This window comes from Arachis hypogaea, chromosome 9, assembly GCF_003086295.3.
Source record: "Arachis hypogaea cultivar Tifrunner chromosome 9, arahy.Tifrunner.gnm2.J5K5, whole genome shotgun sequence".
NCBI lineage: Eukaryota > Viridiplantae > Streptophyta > Magnoliopsida > Fabales > Fabaceae > Arachis > Arachis hypogaea.
In genome coordinates this window covers 41,650,916-41,664,255 of record NC_092044.1, presented here as the reverse complement: position 1 = coordinate 41,664,255, position 13,340 = coordinate 41,650,916, and the positions used below count along the sequence as shown (strand labels likewise).

Sequence of the window (13,340 nt, the reverse complement as noted above, 5' to 3'; positions counted from 1 at the left end):
TAGCCATTGACAATGGTAATGCCCTACATACAGCTTGCCATGGAAGGAGCCTTGCATATATGAAAGTGAGAAAGCATTATGTTGCAGGAATTCAGAGGACAAAGCATCTCCAAAACTCCAACATATTCTCCATTATTATGTAATAATTATTTATTTTATGCCCTTTAATTCTTTTTACAATTGAAATTAAAGAACCCTATTGGTATCCTGACTAAGAATAATAAGATAACCATAGCTTGCTTCAAGCCAACAATCTCCGTGGGATTCGACCCTTACTCACGTAAGGTATTACTTGGACGACCCAGTGCACTTGCTGGTTAGTTGTGCGAAATTACATAGTGTGAAGAAATTTTGTGCACCAAAGGAATTTTCTTATTCCTCTTCCTGGTTCTTGATAATTGACTGCATATGTCCCTCTACATTTTTGACACTCGTCTTTATATCATGTAAGAATTCTTTCATGAGAAGCTCAAGATCTGATGGTATTTGAGGTGAATAAGGAGATGATGGTTCTTGATAAGTGTAAAAAGAGGATGGCTCTTGGTATTAATAGGGAGATGGTGGCTCTTGATATGGGTAGAAAGATTATAGTTCTTGATATGGATAGAGAGATGGTGGTTCTTGGTATGGATATGGAGATGGTGGTTCTTGATAGTTGGAACATGGAGCACTGAAGTTTCTTTGGTTTTGACTTTGCCAACCAAAATTTGGGTAGTTCCCCCATCCACAATAATATGAATCACTACTCGAGTGTGAGTAATAACCTATATGATCTCTCTGCATTATTTTTCCTTAGCACAAAACACCAAACAGAATTAAACGCACCATGTGGTAAACAGGAAAGCAAAGAAGACAGAATAGAATTCTAAAAATTAAAATAAGAAAAATTAAAATAAAACTAACTAGGAAACACCAAACTTAATTTCAGAAATTAAGAAAAATATTAGTGCTATTTATTTATTTAAAAAAATATTTTTTTCGAATTTTTTTAAAAAATATATTTTAATAAAATTAAAAATAAAACGCCTAATCTAAGCAATCAAACAACTAATAGTTGTTAATCACAGTCAATCCCCGGCAACGGCGCCAAAAACTTGTTGCGGTGTTTATACAACCATAGACTAACCGGCAAGTGCACCGGGTCGTACCAAGTAATACCTTACGTGAGTAAGGGTCGATCCCACGAGGATTGATGGACTAAGCAATAATGGTTAAGTGATTGGCTTAGTTAGACAAACAGAAAAGAGTGTTGTGGTATTCAAAGAGCATTAAATAGTAAATTAAGGATTTCAGAAAGCAAGCAGCAATGAGTTGGGAATAAAATATGTAGAAGATAGTTAAGGCTTCAGAGTTATCTATGTTTTTGGATTAATTTTTCTTACTAACTATTTTAATCATGCAAGATTTAATTCATGGCAAACTATAGGTAACTAGACCCTAATTCCTTAGACCTTCCTAGTCTCCTCTAAAATTCATTAACTGCCAATTCCTTGGTCAATTAATTCCAATTAGAAGGTGATGATCAAATTCCAGTTTATATGCCACAAGAATCCTAATTATCCAAAAATAAGGGGATTATATGTCATGTATCCCGTTAAATACAAACAATTAGAAATCCAGGATAATATGTTTTCAAGCTGTTGTTCAAGTAAAGAGCTTTTCCAAGTTTTACAATAACTCAATTAGAATATGGGTCAGACTTCCGTTCCACCCAAATTCATAAAATAAAGAACGAAAACAATTATTGAAATATAAATCAAAACATGAATTAAATTAGAAAGAGCAAACGAATCAATCCATATAAATAAACAGAGCTCCTAACCTTAACAATGAAGGATTAGTTGCTCATGGTTCAGAGAAAAAAACTAGGATTGTAAATTGGAATGGAATAATGTTGTGTTCGAATCACCCTGTTGCCATTCCTTTTATATCTAATCCTACTTAATTTAAAATCTATCTAAAACTAAAACTAATATCTTTTCCTAAAAATCATATTTGAATTTAAATTTGAATTAATCAACAAGTCTTCAGCTGATGGGTGGGGACCACTTGTTTTGTTCATTCTACAGCTTCTAATCTGTGTTTTCTAGGCTGGAAACTGGGTCAAAACAACCCAGAAATCGCCCCTAGCATTTTTCTGCATTTTCTGCACGTAGCGCATGACACGCATACGCGTCAGTCACGCATACGCGTCAGTCACGCGTATGCGTCGATGGTATTTTTTGCAAGTCATGCGAACGCGTCGGTCAGGCGGACGCGTCGGTCACGCGGACGCGTCACTGAGCAAATCTTCAGATTACGCGTTCGCGTCGGTCACGCGCACGCATCGCCATGGATACCTCCAAATCACGCGCACGTGTCAGTCACTTTTGATTCTTGTGCTGCAGAAACTTCATCAAATTCCGCCGAATACTACCTAAAATAAACAAAATTGCAAAAGACTCAAATTAGCATACATATTGGCTAAAAGATAATTAATTCTTTATTAAACTCAACAAATTAGATGCAAATTCACAAGGAAAAAATAGGAAAGATGCTCACGCATTAGGAAGCAGGAGCTTCAGACTTTACGCTGCAACCATATCAAGCGCGTCATCCAAATCTAGTAGCGAATTTTGAACTAAAGACCGCTCTGATCAATGTACTGCCCAAGTTTCATGGCTTACCTGCTGAAGAGCCTATCAAGCACCTCAGAGATTTTCAGACAGCCTCCTCAACTACTAGGCGGCATGGTGCAGATGAGATTACTATATGGTTTTACGCCTTCCCGTTTTTTCTTGAGGGAAAGGCAAGAGAGTGGTTCTACACTCAACCTGAAGCAGTTGTTACAAACTGGGATTTGCTCAGAAGGGAATTCCTGGAAAAGTTCTTTCCAGTAGAGGTTACAGATAGACTGTGGAAAGAAATTTCCTGTACTATCCAAGGTGAATCAGAGACTCTGTACGAGTATTGAGAACGCTTCAGTAATCTCCTAGACTCATGTCCCCACCACAAGATTGACCAGTTGGTGTTGATTAGCTATTTCACACAAGGCATGAAGCCTCAAGACAAGACGACGTTAGATGTTGCGAGTAATGGCTCTCTGAAGAAGTACAAGACGGCGACAGAAGCGTGGCAACTAATCACCGATCTGGCTGAGTCTTCCCAAAATGCAAGGCAGAGGAATAATCATCCCAAGGCTATTGCGAAAGTTTCCTCTAGTAGTGAGACAGTTGCACTCGCCAAGACTATAGGAGAGGTGACCAATATACTGAAGAAGCTCCAGCTTAATCAACAACAACCTCCGCCTCCTCCATAGCAACATTGTCAACAGTTAGTCTCTCAGAGAGTGTGTGGAATATGCGCTTGCTATTCTCACTATACTGACGAATGTCCTCAACTCCAACATGAAGACAATACCTTGGCGGCTACTCATAATTTCTATGACCGTCCAAACCAAGGATACTATCAGCAAGGCAGTAATTTTAGCCAAGGAGGCAACTACAATCAAGGTTGGCAGGACAACTACAACAAAGGTTGGAGAAACAATTCCAACCAAGGATGGAGGGACAATTACAACCAAGGAGGCAGAGACAACGGTGGAAGTCAAAGATGGAATAACAACAACAACTATCAGCAGAACCAGAATCAGCAGAATCCTCCATACAGAGCACCTCACCAAAGGCAAGCCCAAGCACCTCAATTCAACCAACAGCAAGCCCCTCAAATTACCTACCCCTCTTCCTCTTCCAATGATGAGATGCTTCACTCTATTGCGCAAGGACAAAAAGACATTCAGAATACACTTAACTCTACCATAAATGGTCTTAACTCCACTTTACAAGCTCTCATTTCCCGGTTGGAACCACCTTCTACCCCCAACAATCAGCCTTCAAGCTCAAGTGCACTTCCTTCTCAACATTTATCCAACCCCAAAGGTGGAATCAATGCCATCACTTTGAGGTCTGGCACTACACTGCAAGAGAGGAGTCTCGAGGAGCCAAGCTCAAAAGAAGATATTCAAGTTAAAGACATTGTTGAGGTAGAAGATGTAGAAGAAGAGGATGAGGTACAAGGTACAGTTGCAAAAGAAGTAACTCAACCAAGGAATGGAGTACCTAAGGAAGATGATTCTGTGAGAGAAGCCATCCTCATTCCTTTTCCACACCTTGCTAGGAGGACAAAGAAACAAATGGAGCTAGACCCCAAAATGGTAGAAATTTTCAAAAAGGTTGAGGTAACTATTCCCCTTTTTGACGCCATTCAACAAGTACCTAAATATGCTAAGTTTCTAAAAGATTTATGCATGCATAAAGATAAGATAAATGACTTAGAAACTATTCCTTTAGGTAGCTCTATTTCTGCTTTAATGGGTGCTATACCGGAAAAATGTAGCGATCCCGGTCCATGCATGGTTACTTGCACTATAGGGGGTGTAGAATTTACTGACTGCATGTGTGATTTAGGTGCATGTGTTAGTATTATGCCATTATCTACATATGATTCCTTGAGGCTTCCACCCTTAAAAAGGTCGGCAGCACGTTTTGTTTTGGCAGATAAAAACATAATCTCAGTGGTTGGCATCGCGGAGGACGTCCTGGTGAGCATCAAAAGGCTGGCATTTCCTATAGACTTCTACATTTTAGAGATGCCCCCTAGTGACTCCGACAGACCTTCGTCCATCTTTCTTGGAAGGCCATTTCTGAAGACTTCAAGGTTCAAGCTGGATGCCTTCTCAGGAGCCTATTCTTTTGAGATAGATGGCAGAGCAGTAAGCTTCAACCTTGATGAAACCATGAAGCACCCACTGGAGGATCACTCCATCTTCCAGTGCAACATTATTGATGAGATTGTAGCTAAATTTTACCAAGGGACAGTAGACGAGACGACCATGGAGTAAGGTGCAAGTGTGGAGAAGTCCTCTGAATACACTGAAGACACCTTACCACCTGTAGCAGTCCTAAATGATCAAGCACCAAGCAATGAGCTAAAAATGGAGTTGAAGCCCCTTCCACCCCACTTCAAGTATGCCTATCTTGAGTACAATCAGAAGCTCCCAATTATTATTTCAAAGGAACTCACTTCCCAACAAGAAGAGCAGCTGCTTAGTGTGCTGAGAAGACACGAGAAAGTAATTGGGTGGAGCTTGGCGGATATAGTAGGTATTAGCCCTCAGGTTTGTGAGCACCAGATATTTCTAGAGGAAGGAGCAAGGCCTATCCGTCAACCTCAAAGGCGGCTGAATCCCACCATCTTGAAAGTTGTGAAGAAGGAAGTAACCAGACTGCTAGAAGCTAACATCATCTATCCAATCTCGGATAGTGAATGGGTCAGCCCAGTACAGGTAGTTCCAAAGAAGTCTGGTGTCACAAAAGTGGAGAATGATCAGGGAGAACTCATAGCCACCAGTGTGCAGAATTCCTAGAGGGTGTGCATTGACTATAGGCGTCTGAACCAAGCCACTCGTAAGGATCACTATCCGCTGCCTTTCATCGATCAAATGCTTGAACGCTTGTCAGGTAAATCACGCAATTGTTTTCTAGATTGTTACACAGGATATTTTCAAATTCATATAGCTCCTGAAGATTAGGAGAAAACTACTTTTACATGCCTTTTGGAATGTATGCATATAAGAGGATGCCTTTTGGCTTATGTACTTCACCGGCTATGTTTCAAAGATGCATGATGAGTATTTTCTCAGATTTTCACGAAAATTGTATGGAAGTTTTTATGGATGACTTTAGTGTCTATCGTGATTCATTTGACCTTTGCTTGGATAGTTTAGCTAGAGTATTAGACAGGTGTGGTCGTTCAAACCTTGTATTGAATTTTGAAAAATGCCATTTCATGGTAAAACAAGGTATTGTTCTAGGACATATTATTTCTAATACTGGCAAATCTATTGACCTAGCAAAGGTAGATATTGTTTCTAGTTTACCTTACCCCTCCTCGGTGAGGGAAGTCCATTCGTTTCTTGGTCATGCAGGTTTCTACCGGCGATTTATCAAGGATTTCAGTAAGGAAATATTGCCTTTATCCCGGTTGCTACAGAAGGATGTAGCGTACACGTTCAGTGGAGATTGCATGGAGGCGTTTGATAAGTTAAAGGTTGCCTTGACCCAAGCTCATATTGCGAGAGGGCTTGACTGGAGTAGGCCGTTCGAGATCATGTGCGACGCATCAAATTATGCGGTAGGAGCAGCGCTGGCTCAGCACGAAGGTAAGGATCCTTATATTATTGCATATGCCTCTAAGACTTTAGACAGTGCTCAGTCTAATTATACTACCACCGAAAATGAGCTATTAGCTATTATTTTTGCTCTAGACAAATTCAGAGCTTATTTACTAGGAACTAAGGTGGTAGTGTATTTAGACTATGCAGGCTTAAAGTATTTGTTAGCTAAGAAAGAGTCCAAACCACGGTTAATCTGTTGGATATTGCTGCTGCAAGAATTTGATTTAAAAATCAGAGATAGGAGTGGTTCTCAAAACTTAGTGGCGGACCATTTGAGTCGCCTTGAACATATTAAAAATGACTCCACTCCTATTAATGATGTCTTCCCACTTGATAGCTTGCAGGCAATATCTGAAGTGGTACCTTGGTATGCACCTGTAGCTAATTATTTGTTAATCGTACCTTTCCTCCTAATTTTACTAAGCATTAAAGGGACAAGCTGAAAAGCGAGTCCAAATATTATATATGGGATGACCCATATTTATGGAGATGTGATGCTGACCAGATAATTAGAAGGTGTGTACCACAATCAGAATTCCAGTCAATTTTAGAGGCCTGCCACTCTTCTGAGAGTGGTGGACACTTTGGTCCTCAAAGAACTGCTAGAAAAATTTTAGACTGTGGATTCTGGTGGCCCACACTTTTTAAGGATGCTAGCATATATTGTGCCTCTTGCCCCCAATGCCAAAGGTTTGGGAATATATCCAAGTGGGATGAGATGCCCCAACAACATATGTTGTTCTGTAAAATTTTTTATTTGTGGGGTATTGACTTTATGGGTCCATTTCCAAATTCTAATGGTTTCTTATACATTTTGTTAGCTGTCGATTATGTTTCTAAATGGGTGGAAGTAATTCCTACCCATACTGATGATGCTAACACCGTTGTCTCCTTTGTTTGAAATAATATTATCTGTCGCTTTGGATCACCGCGAGCAATTGTGAGTGATCAAGGCACTCAATTTTGTAACAGGAGAATGACAAGTCTGTTGAAAAAGCAAGGCATCATTCACAAGGTGGCGACAGCTTACCATCCCCAGACCAATGGGCAAGCCGAGGTGTCAAACAGAGAGATCAAGCACATATTAGAGAAGATTGTGAAGCCTCACAGGAAGGACTGGAGTGCTCGACTGGCAGATGCGGTTTGGGCTTATAGGACTGCATACAAGACACCCATCGGAATGAGTCCATTCCACCTCGTCTGCGGGAAGGCTTGTCATCTTCCAGTGGAGGTGGAGCACAAGGCATACTGGGCAGTGAAGGAATGCAACTTTGGATTGGGAAGAGCTGGCACTGAAAGGAAGCTGCAAATACAGGAATTAGAGTGCCTTCGACTAAAAGCGTATGAGAACTCACGGCTCTACAAGGAAAAGGTGAAGGCGGTGCATGACAATAATATCAAGAGAAGAGAGTTTAGAGTTGGGGATCTGGTCCTTCTCTATAACTCGAGGCTGAGACTCATGCCAGAAAAGTTAAGATCAAGGTGGAAAGGACCCTACAGGGTGGAGAAAGTTGAGCCTTATGGCGTCTTCCATCTGAGTCATCCATCAAGCCCCAACTTCTTCAAGGTGAATGGCCACCGCTTAAAGCTATATCATGGTGAGAAGTTAGAAAGGAACAAGGAGTTAGAGATCTTTCTCTTGAAGGATCTAGCACAAGAAGAAGACTAAGCTCATAGACCGTCCAACTTAAGGACATTAAAGAAAAGTGCTAGGTGGGAGTCAACCCACCATGGTATGATCTTTCCTTTAAACGCAGTGCGCCGCCTATTCTGTTTGCTTTTAATTTTCTTTTCTTTTCAAATCCTAATTTTTCTTTTCTTCTTCTCTTACTTACTTTCTTCTTCATTCATCTTCTTCCCTCTTTCTTAATTTCTTCTTCCTCCATTCTTATTACTCTTCTCTTACTCTCACATTCTCAATTACTTCCCTATTTTCATCATCTTCTTCTTAAGGTTATTCCTCTTTCCCTCTTCTACTCCCTATTTTTGCATTCTTATGTTGGTGTTAGAGATTTATTTGGGTGATTATTTTGCTATATCATTGCTTGTGGATATTATGTGGAGTGATTTGACAATTGACATTTTATTCTAGATCTCATACATGCTTGGATTAATTATTTTACTTTCACCTTTTAAAAAAGCATACCAAGTGTTTGTGAAAAAGCCCTCATGGCATTTTGTGCTTTCTTCTATTTTATTCTTACACTTTAATGCCTCTTTCTCACAACCCTTGAATTCCGTGTAAGTTAAGTATATTATTCATTAATTGTCAACATTCAAGTGCTCATTATTTTGTTACATGTGATAATTATTTATGCTATTGATGCTTGACCTATGCTTCTCATGCTTTTACTTGCATGCTTTTAATCCTCTTGCATCTAGTTGTTATGATATGCCTTCATGATGTTGCTTGATGTCCTATTTGCATGTTGTCGCGACCATGTATTTAAGACACTATCTTCTCCTTTGGCATTGATTATCACTTGGATTTTCCCCTTCCGGTACTAGCTATTTGATTTTGATATTCCTTTTCTTTCTTCCTTTTTCAGGATGGCCACCAAAAAGGAAAAAGAGAAAGCTTCTAACAAGACAACAGCGAAGAAAGGAACTAAAAGAGCACCGGCTAAGGAACAACCCTCCACAACAGTCAAGCCACCTACTAAGAGGGTGAAGAAGATTATCTGAGTGGATGAGATAGAAAAAGCATTTCCTGCATGGTTCACCAACCGTTACTGTAAGCGGATGTTTCCCCTTCTAGCAGAAAGGAACTACAACAACGAGCACCTTCTCATCCTTCCGACACATTTTGTTGACTTTGTGGAGCCCCACATTGAAAGGAGACAGTGAGAATTCTTGAGGAGACAGCCGCGGGAGGCCAATCTGTCATGGGTAGTTGAATTCTACTCCAACTTACACTCGCCTACCTTGCAGTCTGTCTATGTTCGCTAAAAGCAAGTCCCTATTTCCGAAGATGCCATTCAGAGGGTATTGCATCTTTCACCTAGCCCAGAGGGATTAGATGCTTATCAAGCAGCCCAGATGGAATGCCAAGCATACACCTTTGACTGGAAGAGCATCTTAGGCGTCATCGCTCTCCCTGGGAGTAATTGGATCTATGGATAACACTGGGCTAAACCAAAGGGTATCTCCGCCTCTGCACTTACCTTCGAGGCTCGCGTGTGGGCTCAAATTCTATCTCATTATGTCCTTCCGAGCACACACGAATCAACCTTCACTACGGACATGGCGGTCCTCATATGGTGCATTTTGACAGAGAAACCACTGAACTTGCTCGCTTCATCTGGCATGCCATGGAGCATGTGCAAATAGCGGGCAACCTACCCTTCCCTGCATTAGTTACAGATTTGGTCTCTGCAGCAGAAGTTCCCTATCGGGCTGGAGACACCAAGGCCATTGTTCCGAGAGATTATTAGTATGTCCCAAATGGGAAGTATATCAGGCCTCCAGCACCTACTGCCAACCAGACTGACAGCTCGACCCCCACCGTTCCTTCTCCCTCTACTCCACCATCATCTACACCACAGGCACCTTCAACTAATCAGTTGCTCCTTCAAATCCTTGAGAGGTTGGACCGGCAAAAACGACGGGCCAAGCGAATGGAGCGCCGTAACAAGCGCCGATATCACTACCTGAAGGAGCTGATTGTTGGCACTTACTGACCTAGAGAAGAGACAGACACCCCGGATTCCACATCACCTCGTAGCATGGAGAACCATGATGAGCCAAAAGATGTCAGCAATGCTCCCAACACCCCTCTTTTCATCGCTGACGGCTCGGAGGACCGTGCAAACCCTTTAGTGTGGGGGAAGTCAGAATGACTTCCGGAGGTAACATCTCTCTCTCTTCCAACACCAATATGTTATTTTTCTTTTGTTACATAGAATAACTTGCATGATTAGTAGTAGTTGTTTGCATTTAGATACTACTTGATTGACTGATATATTCATTTTCAAGACACTATTCTATAGCATTTCCTTAATTCAAATAAAAAATCTTGTTAAACTTGTTTGAAGATTTTAATTTGGAACTTAGTCTAGAGCTAAAGAACACACAACCTGTGAGATTTTGAGCTTAATTATATGGTTACATTATTTAACCATAATTTTTCTTCTTTTATGTTTTCTTCTCTATGATTACAATCTTTGGTTTGTTCCATTATATATGTCCATTTTTAGTGTATATTCATGCATACATGTGATTGAAGCCATTATTTGATACTAGCTCACTTATCACAAATAGCTTACCATTTTATTTACCTTTGGTTGCCACTTTGAGCCTTTTAAACCCCATTTGTTCTTTATATTACCACATCACTAGTCTTAAGCGAAAAAACAATTAATTACCCTATTTGAATCTTTAGTTAACTTAAGATAGAGATTGTATGTCAACTAAGTGTGCGGAAATGTAGGAACTATGGTTGATGACAATGTGTCCTTGCTCTTATTGACAAATATTGGGAATTTGGGTGCTCACTCGTGTAAAATTAGAAACATCATATGCATTGATAAATTATGCTTTTACCTTTAAATAAATAAATAAATAAATAAAGGGATAGGGGACAAAATTACCCCAATGTAAGTTCAATAAAGAGATCAATGCATATGTGATGGAATTAAAACTGATACATGAGTGTGTAAAATTTTGCAAAAATGAGAATTTGGGTAGCTAAGCATGATTTGAGAATTATATAGGGTGTGTGTGTTAGGTGAGAACTTAGGTTAGTCAAAGATCCAAATCACAGCTCACTTAGCCATACAATATATCCTCACCCTTACCTTAACCCTATTACAATCGTAAAAAGTCCTCATGATGTCTGCATTAGTACACTAAATTTTTGTTGATTGGTAAGATAAAGAACAAAGTTTTAAAAAGCATGACTAGAGGAGACTACAGTGGAATAACCCTAGACACCTGAGCGATTAGAGTGCATATACACTTCCAGTTAGGGTTCAATGCTCCACTCTATGTTCCCAGCTTTCATGAGCTTTCTCCTCACAAGTTTACTACTATCTTATTGTGCAATTTGAATTAGGGGTATCTATTTATGTTTGTCATGGAGAGTTTTTTTGTTTTTAACCAAGTAGGTAGAAACATTTTGGCATGTAGTCGCATTCATATAGATAGGTTGCATTGTACAAGTCTCACCCTTTATCGCTTACTCTTTCGATTTCCTTGAGCTTAGCATGAGGACATGCTAGTGTTTAAATGTGGGGAGATTGATAAACCATTATTTGATGGTTTATCTTGTACTAAATAGAATGGTTTTTATCAATATTTTGTACACTTATTCATATGAAATGCATGGTTTTACATTTTCCTTCCCAAATTGATGCTACGATTGAAAACATGCTTATTTGGCCTTTAATTCGTTATTTTTAATCCTCTCTTATTTCCATTCGATGCCGTGATATGTGTGGTAAGTGTTCTCAGAGATTACAGGGCAGGAATAGCTTGGATGATGGAAAAGAAGCATGCAAAAGAGAAAGGAACACAAGGAATTAAAGATCTCAAGGGAGAGCAACGACGCACATGCGCAAAGCACGCGTACGCGTGGTTAGGAGACAAAGCAATGACGCGCCCGCGCGTAGTACGCGTACGCGTGATTAGAGGAATGCACATCGACGCGCACACGTGGATGACGCGTACGCGTGGAAGGCCGTCACGTGCTACATATCAGAATTCGCCGGGGGCAATTTTTGGGCCTCTGGTTGACCCATTTTCAGGCCCGAAAGTCTAGAATAGATGCAAGGGTGTAGTTGAGACTTGACACACTCTCATACACTCATAGTTTTAGTTTTAGTTTTTAGAGAATTCTAGAGAAAACACTTGCTCTCATAGGGTTCTCAGTTTAATCATAATTTTTCTTAGTTTTGCTTGGATTGGATCTTGAGAAAGAGTTGCTACTATCTTCAGTAGAAGTCTTCGTCATTATAGTTTACTTTTCTCTTACCTTACTCTTGTGTTTTTCCATTCAATTGTTAGGATTCATGTTATGATTTTCTTAATTTTAATTTATTAATATAATTAGCCAATTTCAGTTTTAATTCCATTTCTTGTCCGAATTCATTCGATTAATTATTAGCTTTAAAATTTTTATTAGTTAATTTATTTTATTTATCATGTCTCTCATTTTCTCTTACTCCATGTTATATGAAAATAGCATTCATGTTATGACTTAAAACTCTCAACTTGTCTTGGGAGTTGATTAATTGGAACTTCTTGAGTTGGAAAACTCAAGTGTTAATTTAAATTTTGAAATTGTTGTCTAACTCTATTTCCACTAACTCTAGTCCTTTCCTAGGAAGGGGCTAGGACTTGTGAATTAGAGTTAGTGTACCCAATTGACCTTTCTTTGTAACTGCAAGAGGATCACTAATTGGAACAACAACTTTCACTATTACACTTGAGAAATTCAACGAGGATAGAACCTCCAATTAATTTTCTCCTAGCCAAGACTTTTTAAATTGAATACACAACATCTCTTGTTAATTGCTACTTGCATAGTTTTCAATTATTTATTTTTCCATTTTTCAACTCAAAATCTATCAGAAAAATTCCTAATCAATAATTCGCACCTTGTTTCAACTCGTTGAAAAATGACCTGAAAATTCTACTCCCAGTATTTTATTCTTAATTGTGACAAACCCCTTTTAAATTGATAAGCGGAATTTAGTCAGTTAAGAACTGTATTTACAACGTTATTTTATTAGAAATTCTTAACTAACAATTTTCCGCCCGTCAGTTCTCTGCCGGATGATTGATTGGCTACATAGCAAAAGTAGTATTATTTAGGGTTAAGTACTTTTTTCGTCCTAAGGTCTGAGGCCAAAATCAAAATCGTCCCCAACATTTTTTTGTTATTAAAATCACCCTCATCGTTACAAAACGTTATAAAATCGTTCTTTTCTACTTTAATTTTATTTTTTTACCAAATTATCCTTAATAATTAATATAAATAATAAAAATAATATTAAAAATAAAAATAAAACCCTCCCCCCACACCTACACCCCCACCTTTATATTTCAGTCAGTTTTATGATAGCTTATCTTTAGTAAATCCAAAGGCAAGTGTGCAGAAATTGATGCTATTCTCCAAGAGAAGGGA

General features: G+C 39.2%; 1 protein-coding gene across 1 annotated transcript; it reads left to right on the top strand.

The window, feature by feature from the left end:
* The first annotated feature begins 7,394 nt into the window (after nucleotides 1–7,394).
* On the top strand, nucleotides 7,395–7,883 carry LOC112709125 (uncharacterized). The gene has a single exon (XM_025761021.1). It carries the CDS (start codon nucleotides 7,395–7,397, stop codon nucleotides 7,881–7,883), a length of 489 nt encoding a protein of 162 aa, XP_025616806.1.
* The last annotated feature ends 5,457 nt before the right edge of the window (nucleotides 7,884–13,340 follow it).